This window comes from Felis catus, chromosome F2 (assembly GCF_018350175.1).
Source record: "Felis catus isolate Fca126 chromosome F2, F.catus_Fca126_mat1.0, whole genome shotgun sequence".
Classification (NCBI taxonomy): domain Eukaryota; kingdom Metazoa; phylum Chordata; class Mammalia; order Carnivora; family Felidae; genus Felis; species Felis catus.
In genome coordinates, this window is record NC_058385.1 from 17,839,400 (window position 1) to 17,858,002 (window position 18,603).

The 18,603-nt window shown below is 39.1% G+C and overlaps 1 protein-coding gene across 2 annotated transcripts in view; it reads right to left on the reverse strand.

Annotated features, from left to right (window-relative positions):
- The window catches only part of ARFGEF1 (ADP ribosylation factor guanine nucleotide exchange factor 1), a 147,872-nt gene extending 129,600 nt beyond the window's left edge, over positions 1-18,272 (reverse strand). The window contains exon 1 of one of the 2 annotated variants that reach the window (XM_011291364.4): positions 17,663-18,252. In XM_011291364.4, the coding sequence (XP_011289666.2) occupies positions 17,663-17,786 (124 nt within the window). In that variant the 5' untranslated portion in view covers positions 17,787-18,252. Of the gene's footprint in view, positions 1-17,662 lie in introns of both variants that reach the window. The other variant, XM_045050228.1, reaches the window with a different exon arrangement.
- Positions 18,273-18,603: the final 331 nt, after the last annotated feature.

Here is an 18,603-nt window from a genome sequence, read left to right on the forward strand (position 1 = left end):
CATCACCTATATAATACTGCCCACAAGCCTCATCTCCTACCATTATTGCCTCACACTTAAGACTCTTAAAATGCCCATCTTCTAGGTAACTCCCTCCCAAACTTAATGTTTTTTTCAGCTACTCATGCCTTAGTTATGATACTCCTCCTTCCCAAGAATACTTTTCCCCACCCTTCTTTCCTGGCTAACATAAATTCATTCTAGAATAAACATCTGTCATCTCTAAGAAGTCTTCGCCTGCATTTCCAGGCTAACATAATTACACCACTTCTCTATCTCCATAGCCTCTCTGGTTATCGCTATCAATAGCTACCTTATTTTACTGAAATCATTTTGTGCGTCCATTTCCTTCAATTTGCTCCTTAACAGCAAAGGCCATCCTTTAGATCTTTCTCTTCCTCAGGCTTAGCCTAAAATCTGGAATAGGTCCTTAAGAAATGTTTCTTGAATACAAAAATGAGAGTAAATTTACTAGGCAACTTAATACACATCTCCTTTTCTCCAAAAGGACCTAAGTAGCTAACTATATACTGAGTAACACCTAAACCTTTATACACAGGTCAGCTGGCTCTCTCCTTAGCTCTTGTTTTGTTATTAACAACTGTTAACTAGGCAGCCTTATTTAGATGTCCCAAATGTATCTCAAAATCAATGTAACCATAACTGAATCCATATTCTTCCTCAATTCTATCTCTTAAATGTGGTCATTTTCTTGGTAAATGGATCTAAGAGCCCAAATCACGTTAGAAACCTCAATCATCCTAAATGCCTTCCTTTCCCTCATTTCTCACACCCAGTTATTAAGTCCTGCTAATTTGTTGAGATCGAAGCTCTCCATATAGGCCTCAAGTTCAAGCCCCTGTTTCTTCAAATCTGGGCTATACCAAGATCCATTAATATAATGGGCTTATGCTCTACAGTTCTGAACCCCAGCAATTTATTTTTCATAATGTCAACAATGATCTTTCTGAACTGCAATATCATTTCACTCCTTTGCTTGGCACTCTACAGTCTATAGGAAAAGGTCTAAACTCCTTAGCATAGTATAAAAGGTCTTCTGGCCCCTGTGGTCTTGTCCAGACCTTCTCTCCTTATCGACTCTATCAAACTACACCTTACACTCACACCAAACTTCCTGCATTTCCCAAGGGACAGCCATACTAACTCATAACATGTATGACTTCCACAGTATAGTCATCTAGTGATCTTCCAAGCCTGAGATCTAAGGGAGATTACATTATAAAGCTATACCTGATCCATGCTCCCACACAACCACGACTCTTGGAAAGAACTGATCGAACTGATCAATTCTTCCTTTGGGTTTCCAACAATTTCATGTATGTCTACAATAGCACCTATCACTTGTAAGATATATTATTATTGCAATCCATTTCCCCCAAGAACACTATAAGCTACTTGAAGACAGAGGCCATAAATGATCTCCTAGGAGCCACAGAATCTGATAAAATTATAAGACACATTGAAAGTGTCCAGTAAATGTTTATTAATGTGGTTTAAAAAATCTTTACATTGGCTTTAACCCTGTGGTAAAATCAAGAGTTCAAAATAACAAAATTTAATATATAAAACATTAGGTTATCCCAAATAGCCATACAGAGGCAAAATCCACTAATTTGCTTTTGTAACAGAAAATAGCTAATAATTAGCATTACTCCCAAACACACAAAACAAGCTATGGCCAACAAATTCAAACAAGCGCTTATACATTTTAAATAGTATACACTGTTCCTACACACAGCAAAGTATAGCAACTTGTTTTTAATACTTTCCCACTTCATCATTCTGTACCTTTCTACCTATTCTTTCTTACTCACAACCTCATGGTATCCTTAGGTTATGTAAAGAAGCTCGTTTCAGGCCTGTCCCAGTTCTGTAACATCCCATGTTCCAAAACTAATCCATTCTCTCACTTTTTCCAGTCAAATCTCTCATTCTCTCAATGGGCAAAACTCAGGTCGATGATGAAGCCAAGAAAGCATTCTCCAGAAATCTAAGGACAGCACCAACAATGCATAACCCAAGGCTGGTGGACAGGAGGCTATGCTGAAGAAGAGGAATGCACCTAGAGGGCAAGGTGGAAGTTGTGCGGGGACCCCTTCTTCTCCCAGCACCCTAGCAAGGCTGTAGTATCAGAATACCTGGAACCCTTGGGGCCCCTCCCAGGCTGGCCAGCCTTGCCCCACCCCCAACCTCGCAGAGGGCACATTCAAGTGTGGCTTTATCCACCAAAGATCACAGGCTCATGATAGACCTCCAGGCAGATGGGGCTGCCAACACTGTAGTGAGCCTACAGGCCAGTACTGCTGCCTGAGAGCAGCCTAGCGGCTGCCCCTGCTGAGTCAAGGACACCAGGTTCTGGTACACTGCCAACTCCAGGCGGCCAGACCCACCCCATGGCCCTTGGACCTCCCAGAGGCAGATTTTTTTCAATAAATGTAAGTATAGTACTTTAAATGTTTCTCTGATGAATTTCTCAACATTTTCTTTTTCTAACTGACTTTATTGTAAGAATCCAGTATAAGGTACATTTTACACACAAAATAAGTATTAATCAACTGTTTATCAGTAAGTCTTCCAGCCAACAGTAAGCTATTAGTCAAGTATTAGTAAAGTCAGAAGTTACACGAGGATTTTTGACTGTTCAGGGGTCAATGCCCCCAATTCCCACCCTGTCCAAAGGTCAACTGTAATTGAAAAGAACTTGATATCTAACTCCAGAAAAGATGTAGACCCAAGAATCTGCAAGACTAAGTCTAAACCAGTTAACACTAATGGACTTTCGGTAGACCTCAAGAAACCTCTATTCTTCAATTTTTCATAACTTTTCTAAATGTGTTGAGAAAGCCACAATAGATACACTCATGGGAAGAAGAGCTTTTAAAACCTGTATAATTTTCCTGGCTTAGGATTTATCTGAGGTGAAAACTAAGGCTTCCTTTGTATTTTGGAAGACATATAGCAACCAATGGTGTTTTCTCAGAAAGACTTTTTAATTCTTACAAGATATTTAGATAACTAGAGGTATAAATTATAAGTATTTCCTAGTCCAAAGTCTGATTGAAATCAGTTATTCTCCCTCCATTTGAGAGCATGATGGTATTACCTGAAAAGCAGAAGTTCTTTCCTATTATCACAAGCTAATGAGTGATGAAGCCCAGAGTACAATTTTTAATTGATAATTAGGTGTCCTCTAAGCAATACCAAAAACATTTAAATTGTCTCTGTGTTTGCTATGAGGAACACTTGGTAGTAAATAAATGTGACTATCATTCAATCGGCTAGCTTTGAGGACTTCCACCTTCTTTTCTTGGTTTTATTTTCTACTTCAATATGAAGGCCACTGCTTACCTTTGTGGCTTTTTTTTTTTTTTTTTTTCTTTTTCCTCCTAACTCTACATTTAAACTCCACAGGTTTGGGGAGGAAAACAAGTATTTCTGCCTCATATAAAAGTTCTTTAGAAGCATATGGAGTCTTGGGGCGCCTGGGTGGCCCAGTCAGTTGAGGTCAGGACTTTGGCTCGAGTCATGATCTCATGGTTTGTGAATTCGAGCCCCACGTCGGGCTCTGTGCAGACAGCTTAGAGCCTGGAACCTGCTTCTGATTCTGTGTCTCCCTCTCTCTCTGCCCCTCCCCCACTTATGCTCTGTCTCTGTCTCAGAAATAAATATTTAAAAAAAACGAAGCATATGGAATCTTTAATGACATATTTGTGTAACAACCTTATAGACATTACATTGTAGTTCTGCAAAACAAGACAATGAAACATACCTCTCAATGTATTTGTCAAGATTTCCTTGTATTTGCAACACTTTTTCTATGTACTTAGCAATACATATTTGCTCAAAGGTAAATACTATAACACATTATAGATCTTTTACATATTTCCACTCCATCTTTTCTTATCAATGAATGCATTTCCAGCACGTCACTATGCTTTGTAGTATTCCAATGCATGGACATACCATTTTTATTTAACCAATTCCATACTGTTCACAACTTACTTTCAACTTTTAGTAATTATAAAGAGTACAATGATGAATAAATTTGTACAGCTATCTTCACAACATGTCTGATTATTTTCTAACTATTTTTTTGATGTTATTTGAAATAAAGCAAATGATAAATATATTCTTTGAAGTAAAGGGAATGAGAGAAAGGAGTGGACAGATGAAGGAGACAGGGAAAGGAGAGGAAGGAAAGGAACAAAACAGAAAGAGCAGCAGAATAAGACATAGATTTAAAAAAAAATACAAATAGTATATTTGAGTTTATTAGCAGAGTTGTTATTACTGTTCTATCATTTTCAGCAAATTCCTGTTACTTAAGTTTACATAGGGTAAAACCCTTCCTTGCAATCGTAAACTAAACTCCTAACAATTCCTTCTTTGGAAGCTTATTTTCTCTGCCTCAATATTCATGGGATTCTTTTTATCCTGAATTTTATTTTTTTTTAATGTTTACTTCTGAGAGAGAGAGAGAGAGAGAGAGAGAGAGAGAGAGAGAGAGAGCGCGCGCACACAACAGCGCACGCAAGCGAGCAGCAGAGAGAGAAGGAGAGAGGATCCCCAGCAGACTCTTATACAGGGCTCGAACTCACAAACTGAGGAGATCATGACCTGGGCTGAAATCAAGAGTCAGACACTTAACCACTTAACCAACTGAGCCACCCAGGTGCCCCTATTCTGAATTTTAAATCATATCTATAGATTTAGACTTGTAAGAATCTCAATGTAAAGAATTTTTTTCTTCCTGGAATATGGCAGTTTGCATGCACAGGTGTTTTCTAGTGCAGACATTTCCATACGTCGCTGATTATTACTTTGTGTGCAATTTCAAATTAACTTTTTTCATTAAGGAATAAAAAGAATTATCCCTATGTCAGACAGTTTTAGATACCTAGGATATCTCTCATCCTTTCAGCTTCTTCTCATTCCTCCCAGATCTAGTAACAGATTGCCATTAATCTGGTTTTCCATAATGTAGTGAACTTTCCTCCATTTCTACAATTTAGTGGTCATTTGGGAGGTCACATCAAGGGATATTAACCAGGTGTCTAGTTACTTTCTGATGATTTTTTAATTGCCTCAATTGCTTTCAAACATGTCTTTGTGAATCAAGAATGGATTCATATATCAATTCAATGCTGATAAGATTCTCAGGTTTGAAAAGAAGGGAGAGAGATAAGGACGATCAGGCAGCAAATGAACATAAAAGGAATGGTTCCAAAAAAAAAAAAAAAAAGGAACTAAATATTGTGATAATTTTTTTAAGTGCAAAGTTCAGGATAAAAGTTTAAAAAATAAACATGGAAAACTGAAGAAAAGCAAACATTCTTGACATTTAATTTCCAAACACAAAGGTATTTTTATTTTTTTACATAACGCCTGGAAAGCCAAATTATTAATGGTGACTATCCTAGACAAAATGTTTGGAGACATTAATTTATTTAATCAACAAAAGCTTTACATTAAGAAATTTTAGTCAAGCAAACTAATGAGAGATTGTAATTATACAGAATAGCATTAGGCATGCATGAGTGACAATCAAAGCTCCTTATTTGCTATTAGTCAAAGCTGATATAACTTTAATAATGTTAAAGACAGAAAACTTCAATGAACATTTTAGAAAGCATTTTATCACACCTTATTCCATCAGGCATTCTCAATTTAGATTAGCATAATGCCTAACATGGTATCTGATTAGTCCTTATTGCCACTTATTTGTTTGTATTTTTTACAAGTGGTATTCAATGAGACCAAATTGATAGAAACCATTTAGGGAGGCATTAAAAAAAAAAATCAAGGGATATTCAGTTTAATATAAAATTTAAAACTGCTCAATATTCATAAGTATAATTTTAATTTAGTAGTAAAACTGGAAAAAACTGTTCTTTCCTAAAGACATTTTCATTCAAACCAAGAAAAACCAACCAAACTAACAGAATTATAATTATGATAATTTGAATGCCTAACCTTTTTATAAGGAAATCAGATTTTGGCATGTTGATCACTTAATCAAGTGTGTTTTTTGAAATGTAAGGGAATATTACAAACTGAAAAATATTTGTTTTGACTATTGCAAAAGGAATATAACCCAATGAATATATAATCACATATAAACATTTAAGATACCATACGTTGACATATTTGTTGACTTTTTAAGGAAAGTGTGTGCTACATATTAGCCAAAAAAAAAAAAAGTACCTTTCCTCCTAATTTTCCATTCGAGTCTTCTCTAATAGTCATAGAAATGGGGGCTGGGGTGAAACAGAATAAAGTAACTTTCATTTCATATAACAAACACACAGACTGATCATTGCATTTGTAAAAACAAAATACATTCTGGTAAGTTTTTCTGTCCATGTATCCTGTAGCAAAATAACTGGAAATAGTATTCACTATTAAACTTCTGTCCTCTAATCATAATAAAATACCTATTTTGGACACTGGTATTTTAAAAGCTCAATTATTAAGTATTAATTGTTAATTTAATTATTAACTGGTATCAAAGAGACATTTTATTTCTATTCATTATTAGAAGATGCATGTTGTTCCATTTTAATTTTTAAAGATATAAGCATACAGAAATTATGCATTAGCTTTGGCTTGTAAATGCACTAAACACATTCTCAATTACCATGTAAGAATTAAAACTTAAGGAATAAAGAGAATCCAAAAAAATAAACAAAATAACCAATTTCTTTCCAACTATAACATTTTTTATCTTATACATAAAAATGAAAGATAGAAATGCTGACTATGCATTATGTTATTAAGATGCTGAAAGTAAGCATTAAAGAGCAAAACATAAAATCTTAAAATCTGGGAAAAAACTCAAACACCATTATAGAAAAATAAATAAGAGGCAATGAGGGCTAATCGATCCTATCAGATACCATGTTAGGCACTATGCTACAAAAAATTGAGAATCATCAATGGTATAAGAAGTAATAAAATGCTTTTTAACTTAATAATTGTTTTTTTACCACCTGACTATCAATTCAAAGGGAGAAAATAAACTTATTACATAAATACTTCAGATTATACCCTAATAAATTCAAGAAAATAAGTACCATAAAAGTCAAAATCTATAGAAAACAAAAGTATACATATCTGGATGGTAAAGGGGAGGTCTTTGTTTTCTATTTTTAGAACAGAAAAAAATTGCAAAGGAAAGATGAAAAGGAATAGTTGCATAAAAATAGGTCAAAACCAATAAATCTAAAGAGAATGAATACTCTTGTCTTGTTTTCCTCAATAGTCAGCTATATACTTGCACCCAGAACAGAGTATAAGAGCCATAAATGACCATACTCTAATTCAGCAAGCTCAATATCAGCGTTTATTGTAGATAATTCTGCACATACAATACTCAATGAACTGTGCTGGGATAAATAAAAAATATGTATAAAAGTCTGTGAAGCAAAATTTAAATGTAAATGTCCCCAAACTCAAAAAACACTTTAAAACAGGATGCATTATTAAAATACTTCGTAGGAAGACAAAATACATATTCAGAAAATGCATATGGGGACATGTGGGTGGCTCAGTCACTTAAGCATCTGGCTCTTGGTTTTGGCTCAGGTCGTGATCTAACAGTTCCTGAGTTCAAGCCCCACATCAGGCTCTGCACTCACAGTGTAGAGCCTGCTTGGAATTTTCTCTCTTTGGCCCTCCCCTGCTCACTCTCTCTGAAAATAAATACACTTTAAAGAAAAAAAAAAAAAGCCTATGAAATAATCAAGAGAGACTATACAACTGAAAATTATGACAATTACACAATAATTATAATTATATTCTTATGAAAGCCACTGAGATATACAACCAGTTATTTTTAGGTGACAAAGGCTTATTTCCTATAAGATGACATTTTAATAAGATTTTGTTTTTACTTGAGTTCTTAAAATGATTTGAGGGGCGCCTGGGTGGCTCAGGCGGTTGAGCATCTGACTTCAGCTCAGGTCATGACCTCGCGGTCTGTGAGTTCAAGGGCTGCATCAGGCTCTGGGCTGACAGCTCAGAGCCCGGAGCCTGCTTCAGATTCTGTGTCTCCCTCTCTCTCTGCTCCTCCCCCACTCACGCTCTGTCTCTCTCTCTAAAATGAATAAACGTTAAAAACAAGTAAAAAAAAATGATTTGAAGATGCTATAAAATACTAAGATAAAAAGTAAGAATATTTTTAAAAGATGAGGAACTCACGTATAATAAAATATCACCAGAATCCTTGGGAGTGTCACAGGACAGTTAAATTTTCCAAATGGCTTAAATTATTAAAATCTTACTTTACAATGTTGTTTAAAATCTTAGATACACAAATACACATGATTCTGGCTGACTTCTTAAGCAGAACACAGGATAAAATGGTCTCTTGTATGATGGACAGATGGACTCAGAGATGCCATTATTAACACATAATAGATAAATACTTTTGAGATTCACTGAAATGTAGAGAACAATATTTTTCTGTACTGCTGTTAGTTGTTTGTTATGTATTTTGCCCTTTCTCTTTTCTTAACGGTGACTGTTTCCAAGGAGGCCATTCTTTCCCTTTTTGTAATTTGTTAACTGTAAACAAAGTTTTGTGGGTAAGGGTGCAGGTTAGGTGGGCCACAATAGGCCAAAAAGAAGCACTCATCTATAAATTCTACCAAACACAAGCTCTAAAAAACCTCAGTTTCTTCATCTGTAAAATGCAGATAATAATAGCACCCAAGCACATATGGTTGTTTGAAGGACAAATTGAGATAAAGCCAATAAAGCCATAGGCACACAACTTGGCGTAAACAATTACTGCTGCCTTAGAAATTAAGTAGCTCAATTTCTGAATACATCTGTGTGTGTGTGTGTGTGTGTGTGTGTGTGTGTGTGTGTTCACAATAAAGTCTGGAGGGGCCCCTGGGTGGCTCAGCCAGTTAAGCATCCAACTTTTAGCTCAGGTCAGGATCTCGCGGTCCGTGAGTTGAAGCCCAACACAGGGCTCTGTGCTGACAGCTCAGAGCCTAGAACCTACTTCAGAATCTGTGTCTACCTCTCTCTCTGCCCTTTCCCCACTTGCTTTTTGTCACTCTCTCTCTCTCAAAAATAAACATTAAAAAAAATTTAGAATAAAGTCTGGAAAGAACATCTCAAAAAGTTAATAGTGTCTCAAAGAAATAACACTTCGTATCAACTAAGATGGCTAAAATAAAAAAGTAATAATTTTGGCTGGCAAGGATATAAGAAACCCTCCTACATTGCTGATGGGGATGTAAAAGGGTGCAGCCACTTTGGAAAACAACTTAGTTTCTTAAAAATTTAAACACAGATTTATCATATGACCCAGCAATTCCACCTTGGTAGTAACTATACAAAATAAAAATTTACGTCCACATAAAGACTTACACGTAAATACTCCAGTAGCATTATTCATTCAACCCAAATGTCCATCAACTGGTGAATAACCAAATGTGGTACATCCACACTCTGGAATACTATTCAGTAATAAAAAGAAATGAAATACTGATACTTGCTACAACATGAATGAACCTCAAAAACATTATGCTGACTGAAAGAAACCAGACACAAAAGACCATATATGTATGATTATACTTATAAGAAATACACAGAAAAGGCAAATCTGGACACAGAAAGTAGATGAGTAGATACCTAGAGCTGGGGGTGGCACCAAGGATTAACTGTAAATAGGCACTAGGGATCTTACTGGGGTAACAGAAATGTCCTCACTGGATTATGGTTATGCCTGTACAACTCAATGAACTTAAGTAAAAATCATTACATTTAAAATGGGCAAATTTGGGGGCAAGTGGCTACTAGCTTAGTAGGAAGAGCATTCAACTCTTGATCTCAGGGTCCTGAGTTCAGGCCCCACATTGGGTATAGATATTAAATAAATTAACTTTTAAAAAAAGGTAGATTTTGTTGTATGTAAATTATACCTCAACAAAGTTGTTTTTTTTATAAAGTTAGCAATGGTTATCTTTACCTAATAGTGTCATGGGTGATTTTTCCCCCGGTTTTACTTTTGAAAATAAGGTTTTCTTTATTTAAAACAAAAAGAGTAAACTGCCAAATTTATTGGACTTATGTACAATTTAAGTGACTGAGGGGCACCTGCCTGGGTGACTCAGTCAGTTAAGCCTCTGACCTCGGCTCAAGTCATGATATTGCACTCTGTGAATTCGAGCCCCATGTCGGCTCTGTGCTGACAGCCCAGAGCCTGGAGCCTACTTCGGATTCTGTGTCTCCTTCTCACTCTGCCCCTCTGCCTCTCATGCTCGCTCGCTCTCTCTCTCTCTCTCCCTCAAAAATAAACATTAAAAAAAAAGTGACTGAGTAAAGACAAGGGGACTCTCCTCTGAATAAAGTAATTGGCTGTCGTATCTATTTTGCTTATTTTTTTATTGACTATGTCATTTCTTAGCAAGGTTCTAGAGAAGTAAAGAATTATTAAACAGCTGATTAAGTGATTCAAAAGTGAGAGAAAAATATTAACTGCCCCACGTGGATTTTTCTAAACGTACTGCCAGAGGTAATTTTGTGATATGAAATATTTTAAAGATTGTTTTTCACAACCTTTCCTGGATGAGAAGATAACATAGGTTACATAGACCAATGTAGTGAAACCAAGTCTAAATCTAAGCAAAACAAAAATACTAAAAGAACACAAACCCTTTAAATACTTGGGCCCAGGACCCTTTTTTAAAGAACTTTTTCAAGAGATTCACACACTCTAAAGCTTCAGAATAATTACTTTCTAGTAATTATAAAATTTAGATAACTTATGAAATTTCTGTAACTTCTGAAACAAATCAGCCAAAGACTGCATTTGACTATATAAATGGAAGCTCAAATCAAACTGGGTCTGAAAAGTTCGGATAAAGGGAACTTATACTAGTTTCCTATGGCTTACGTTAACAAATGACCACAAACTCGGTTGTTTAAAAACAACAGAAATTTGCTCTCATAGTTCTGGAGCCCAGATGTCTGAGACATACTACCTCTGAAGGCTCCAGGGAAGACTCCTTGCCTCTTCCTAGCTTCTGGTGACACAGGTATCCCTTGGCTTATTTATGGCAGCACAGCTCCAATTTCCACCTCCATTTTCACATGACCTTCTTCCTTCAGGTGTCTCCCTGTCCCTTCCTCTACTTATAAGGACATCAGTCACTGGACTTAGGAGCCACCCTAAATCCAAAATGATTTTACTTGGAGATCTTGAACTAATTACATCTATAAAGATCTTACCCCAAAAAGGAACTAGACAAGTTTTGGGTTAATTTTTTTTAACGTTTATTTCTGAGACAGAGACAGAGCATGAGTGGGGGAGGGGCAGAGGGAGGAGGAGACACAGAATCGGAAGCAGGCTCCAGGCTCTGAGCTGTCAGCACAGAGCCTGACGAGGGGCTCAAACTCACAAACCACGAGATCATGACCTGAGCCGAAGTCGGTTGCTCAACTGACTGAGCCACCCAGGCACCCTGACCAGTTGTTTTTAAATACGTGAAAGTTCGTTCTTTAGGAAAAACCTCACTGAAAAAACTTAAATTTGAAATTGTTTTGTGCATTCTCAGTTGAAAATATCCTATCATTTTAATTTGCCCTTTCTCAGTAGAAAGTTTCCTATTATATCATCAGGACATTCTATCATTAAAAAATTATAAAATACATACAAAGAGTTAGATGAAAACGTTTTACTGTAACAACTTATTTCCCAAAGGCTATTTCTCTCCTGGTGTTCCCCATCATGGTGAATGCCCTCTCCAACAACCCTACAGTTCTGGCTTCAAGACTGTTGTGATATAACCAACCCATCAGCAAGTCCTGTGGACTCCTTTAAAATATATTCCAAATGCAGCCAATTCTCACTTCCTCACCAGCCTTGTCAAAATCACTACCATGTCGGGCCAAAGTGAGCCTTTAAAATGTGAATCTGCTATATCACTCTCCTATATGAAATTCTCCAGTGGCTTCCATCACAAAGAGAATAAAATCCAATCCAGTCCCCTTCTCCCCCTCCCCCAGCCAAACTTCCTTTCATCCTGGAACATACCAAGCATACACCTGTCTTACTGCTACCTCTATTTCTATTTCATGCAGTTATCTGAAAGGCTGAATCTCTGTCACTTCTCTGCTGAAATGTCACCTCATAGAAAGGCCGTTCCTGACAACACTATTTAAAACTGCACTCCTGGGTCATTCTCCCTTTACCCTTCTGAACTACTGTTTCAGAAAATAACAATTTGATGATCTACATTAGTTTGTTCTTTACTGTTAACCTCAACGCACTAGAAAGTAAGTTCCATGAAAGCAGTGGAACATTTGGCACATGCTAGCACAACTAATACCCAAATGAAGAACACACCTAACTTTGAATGGCAGCAATAACTTTTTCATGTATTTCCCTTCTCCAATATCCCCACCTCCATTTTGTGAGGAATATTACGACAAATATTTCCCCAAATTATTTCACAATATGTGAATACAATATTTCAAATGTATTCACAATACATTTTTATTCTGCTTTGAAAAAAACAATTACCAACAGAAGTTTCTCTACAAGTTAAGTATTATCAGGAATGACAACCAGTTGCTTGCCATTAGATGGGATGGGAAACGGGGCTAGTTCCCATTTCACAGTCCTTTGATCTGATAACACTCTGCCCAACTGCTCCTTTCCTCTTCCTACACTATCAGTAGAACTGCTTTCCAAAAACACAAAGACTCTTCTGGAGAACAGACCCATCAATACTTAGGGCTATTGTATCTACCCTATTGTATCTCTACCTTACCAGTCATTAAGGCCTTTCTTTCCCTTGAATAGTGTTCCAAAGTAAATTCCAAGGAACAATGTTTCACAGAGGTGTTAACAGACACTGAAAAGGGTCAAATAAACTTAGGAAAAACTTCAATAAGCAAAATAGAGCAGATACTGTTCCTAGAGGACTTTTCAGAATCTTAACTATGTTAATGTAGATTGTAAATCTCCAGAATGGAAAGAGTATATGCACTGAAACCCAAACTTACTTTTTTCAACCCAAACTTAACAGAATCTTGCATCAATCATTTCATTCATTACTTTTTTCCCCAGCTATCTCAAAAATCTTGGTAGCCTGACTTACCAAAGACACTTTTTACTCTAGATGACGAGAAAGGTTTAAAAGGAGACTTGCTAATGGATTTAAATTATAATTAAAATGTTCATTGCAGGATGTTATTTGGGGTAAGTCACTATTTTTTTTCATAAATGGTGAAAAAATTGTTATTACCAAAAGCATAAAATTGGGGTCGATGGCACTCAAGTAATCTCCCCTCCACCCATATATCCCTTTTTAATAACACCACTAACCAAAATAAGGCTGGGACTGGAGGTACAGAAAGAAGCAAAATTTTTTGCCTAAATATTTTACTTACATTTCTGGGGGTAACTATAATGGTAGGTAACAGATTCTTAAATAAAAAAACTAAATCAGTAGGATCACTTTAGAATATGCTAAACAACACAAATTCACACCCTGATGCAAAAATCACTTCCCTAACAAGTCCTCTTTTTTCTCCATATCTCAAGGGATCCCACCCTTATGACTGTCCCTGAATGCCTCCCCTTGCCTCTAAAACCTTCTTCTGGTCACCCTTTTCACTCCTATTCTGTATCAGTGCCAACTTCCAACCTTGAACTAGTTCATCCTAACATTTGCAGCGTATCTTCATAGATATCTGATATTAGAAGCAGAAGTTGAATTAGTCATAGACCTAACATCAAAGAAACTCCTGAAACTTAGAGGCCTAATTGGAATATGGCACAAACGCAACCTCCCCTCCCCTCCCGGAAAGACAAACAATGCTACCTTCAAGTCTGATCCTCTAACAATCCTAAATTCTTTGAAACTAAAAATAGCTCAGCTGTTGTCTCATCTGCCAGCAGATGGCCAGACTATTTTTAATTCAGGATTCTAGAGAGCAGGAATGGATCAAGCTAAGCTAGGGCAGCCTAGAAGCCCTCTGCAGAGTTTGGTCTTAGCTGCAGAGAGCTGTAGTGGGGCAGGTACCAAGAGAGGGCAACCTGGAGCTGTTCTTGGGCTTGTGGGCTTCACAGTGATTTTAACAATGTAGATGTGAAGGGTTTTTTTCTGGGTTTTTGTTTTTGTTTTTGTTTGCCATTCTTCAAAATAAAGTCTGAAATGTAAGAATTTGTTTAAAAATTTAAATGATCTGCATACCCTTTAAAGTTTTCATTATTTTTCTTGTGAAAAAAATAGAAATTTTCTGTATATAGTATCTTTGCAAATGGATTTTGTTTTAATAAAAATCAAATGGATTTTGTTTTAATAAAAATCTCCCCTAATCTAGATAAGGTGTCCTAAAACGTTTAACGAAAAAGTATAGTTTTCTTAAGAATTGTGATGAAATATAATTTCATCAGTATCATTTACAGAATTCCTATTCATAACGGGTCACTATAGTAAAAGGTAACTAAATTTGGAATACCAGTGCTCTGAAATCTCCTCACATGCCAATAAAATGATTTTAAAACACAAAAGGATTAAAAGTCTGACATACCATACATTTTCCTGTTTATTGCCCATCTCCCTTCAACTCCTCAGTAAGTGCTCAGTAAATATTTGGGGGTAGAGAAGAGAAAGGATGCAGGCAGGTGTATTCAGAAGAGTTATATACACAGTATATTTAGAAGGATTATAACACTCACATCTATACTTCCTTCATCCAACTCCTACCTGTTCACAACCTAATCTACATCAGAGATGACCAAACCAGTCCATTCCAGTTTACATTCCCATCCTGCTTGATGGCCACATAGATTAAGAGACCAAAGTGGGCCTGGATTCTCAACAATGAAGACCAAGGGGAGACTTGTAATAGTTTCCAGGGACAATACATATTTGAAGATACCATCTTACTACAAGACATTATACTTTCTGTAACAATGAAATGGGTTATCCCTATCCGTTTATGTTTGGCAATAATGTAAATGTATGACTGGAAGGAAACTAATTCATCAGGGATTAACTACTTTGAGATTGTTCAATGAAATTTTGCAGGAGACTAAATGTAACTCCTAGAAAATGTGAGAAAAAGCCTTATACATCTTAAGAAAGTACTGTGTTGCCTAGCCCCTGCCTGGGTAGTCACATTCCTCATAATAAAGCTTCTGCTAACTATATGGAAGAGGCAGACAAAAAGTAAAAACCCAGCAAAATCTGCAATAGACAATTCCTAGTATAGCTGGCACACTCACTACCAAGTAGCTCCTATACCTAGATACGGTAAGGACCAAGCTATAAGCCCTCTAAAGGTGCCAGTCAAGAGGGACAAGAAGGGGCGCCTGGGTGGCTCAGTTGGTTGGGTGACCGATTTCAGCTCAGGTCATGATCTAGCAGTCTCTGAGTTCGAGCCCCGCATCGGGCTCTGTGCTGACAGCTCAGAGCCTGGAGCCTACTTCGGATTCTGTGTCTCCCCCTCTCTCTGCCTCTCCCCTGCTCACGCTCTGTGTCTGTCTCTCAATAATAAATAAACGTTAAAAAAAAAATTAAAAAAAAAAAAGAGGGGCAAGAATATTCAATGCACAAGTTAACAAAACTGTGTGTTCACGTTCATGGCATATTAGAGGGGATGTAACCTTACAATCATTAAGTTCCATATCCCAATTTTACAAGGAAGGAAACCAAGGCCCAAAGACTCGACTATACTGCAATGTAACAGAATTGCGATTTAACCCAGGATCCCAGATTCTCCTTCCACTGAACTCTCCATTAAAACACACTCACTTAGGGGTGCCTGGGTGGCTCAGTTCATTAAGTGTCTGACTACTGGTTTTGGCTCAGGTCATGATTTCACAATGCATAAGTTAGAGCCCCATGTCAGGCTCTGCACTGGCAGTGAGGGGCCTGCTTGGGATTCTCTCTCTCTCTTCCCCTCTCTCTCTGACCCTCCCATGCTCTCTCTCAAAATAAATCAATCAACTTCAAAAAAAAAAAAAAAAAAAAACACAAAACAACCCACTCACTTATATTGGCATTTTGGAGAAGAAAAAAAAAGTATATAAAACACACTCCATTTCTTCAGTCTAATACTTATAATTTAGTATATTAAAAATATATTTAACATGGAAAATCTGGCCTCAAACTAAACGTTTAGTTTGAATGTCTAGAGTTCTTTAACCTGCACATTATTTATAAACATGTAATTCCTTTAAAAACTCTAAAAATCATTTCTTCCCTCATCCCACCCCAATTTAATAATTACTCCTTTCAGGACCTAGATGTAAATTCATTTTTTTACACTATACAATGTCTTGTCGTATACCTAGAACAGTCTTTCATTAGCTATGAGAATAATAAAAGATGAACTTCTAATCCACGAAGGGCCAGAAAACTAAACTTAAACCCACTATACCACAGATTTAAAGAATTTTTAACGAAAATTTCTATGGTAATGTTTTTCACATCACCACCTTAAAGTATCTAGAAAAGAAGTTAAAACAATATAGATTATAGCAAGTTAGAAAGTAGTATATTTTAATAATTAAAAGGTCTTTGCTGTCTTCACACTTTACTTTAGTACACCTTTAAGTTACCCTGGATTTTTTTCCCTTCAAGAACACTTTTTTTTTTTCCAAAGCCCATTTAACAAGTTTCATTTTCTTGTCAATCCGATATAGTCTATTTCCACTGCTATAAAATAAAAGCCTAAGTGTTAGGAATTCATCTTTGTGTTAAATGTCCTGGTCTCTCCTTAAACGATTTCATCTTTGACGGATGCCATAGATCAGTGTTCTCCCTTTAACAATTCCTCATCTTGCCTGCCCTCACTATAGGTATTGTTTGGAATTACTCTGCTATGGGCTTCAGTACACTAGATCTCCTCCGTCTGAACTACAGATCAGAATGCAAGCTTGAGAGCAGCTGCCACTGTCCAGACATGTGGCTGGTGGGTGTCATTGTCTTTTTCATTTTCCCCATTTCAAAACCTCCCTTTCTTGTCATAAAGCCAGCATATTTAAAGGTCCTTCACTTCCTCGCCTTTATATCGCCCCCCCCCCCCTTAACCTCTGGTCTTGTTCTTCCAGGTCAGTCCAGTCACATACAACATCACTCTGTTTTTCTTGTGGCGGAGGCGGAGAGATGTCAGAATGGGCTACACCTCTTACAAACCCCTGCTCAAGACTGTCAACAAGGGAACAACTTCGGCCTATCTTCCCAAAGTATCACACCAAACGACAAAGTTATCGAAATTACGATACGGAACCCTTCCCACGCCCAATCTTGACAAATCAGCGCCACCTCGATTTTCAAGCTAATAAACAACAGCTCATCTTCTGCTCATCACAAAGGGTGATATCCTGTCCGCACCGCACGGTCCATCAGCAAAATCTTCCCTTACTCTCAAGTCGATTCCAAGCCCTGCCCTGTTCCCCGAGCCTAGCTTACTGCCCTTCCTCCTCCACCCTGCCTCTGCCCCACATCCAGCCGAGTTAGTGTCAACTCCAGCCAGGGAGCAAAGAGCTTCGCGAGGGCTCCCTGAGGTCAGCGGCGCCGGCTTAGGGCAGCCCCAGACGACCCCACCTCCGGCGGCGGCTGCCGCGCGGGCCGCCCCTACCCCCGCCCCGGGCCTCCTCCCCGCTCACCTAACGCCACCTCGCACGCTTTGCGCAGCTGGGAGTGATGCGCCTTCTTCACTTCCTTGTCGGCCAAAATCTTTTCCAGGGCCCGGGTCAGGAACATGTTCTTCGTCTTCTTCCCCTCATACATGGACGCAGAGAAGGAGGCGGCGGCTCGTCCGACCCGCGGCTCCCAGCGGCTGGAGGGGAGGAGGAAGAGGAGGAGGAGGGGGAGGGGGAGGGGGAAGAAGAGGAGAGAAAGGAGAGGGGGTGGAAGTGGAGGAGAGGAGGCGTGGAGGGCAGCAGCAGGATCAGGAAGGGGCGGGCAGGTGGGAGCAGTCGCGGTGCAGGCGAGGGGCACGGAGGTCTTCACGGCCTCTTGAGAGGCCACCCCTAGAGGGCCGCGCCCGTCGGACCTCCGCTCTCCTGCCTGGGGTCGCTTCCCGGCCACCCCCCCTCACTCGCCCCTCCGGCCCAGGGGCGGCGAGGGAGCCCAGTCCGGGCGGCCGTCTGCCGGGAGCCGAGGGACAAGGCGGCGGCAGCTCAGAAGCCCGAAGAGAGCACGGCTGCCCTAGCTACCGTGGGGATTAGCACCCGCCGCGGCCGCGGACTGGCCTCCATCACCGCCGACCTGCCCCGGCCGCCATGTTGGGAGGAAACGACGCGTCACGCAGCGGCCGAACGGCTGCAGAGGAGGAAGCGGCGGCGGCGGCGGCGCTGCCTGCCCAGAGCTGCCGCGGCGCGGGGAGGCTGGGGGCGGAGGGCGGCGCGGGAGGAGAGGCCCGAGCCGCAGCGCTACGGTGGCCCGGCGGGGCCTCGCCGCCTCCCTCGTTCGCCTGCAGGGCGGCGTGGGGCGTGGCGGGCGTCCTGCGGCGCTTGGCAATTCGGGGCCGCTCCGCTGCGGGGCCGAGGACCCGCGGTACCCTTGCTCCCGCCCGGTGAAAAGGACTCCAGGCTACGCTGCTTCC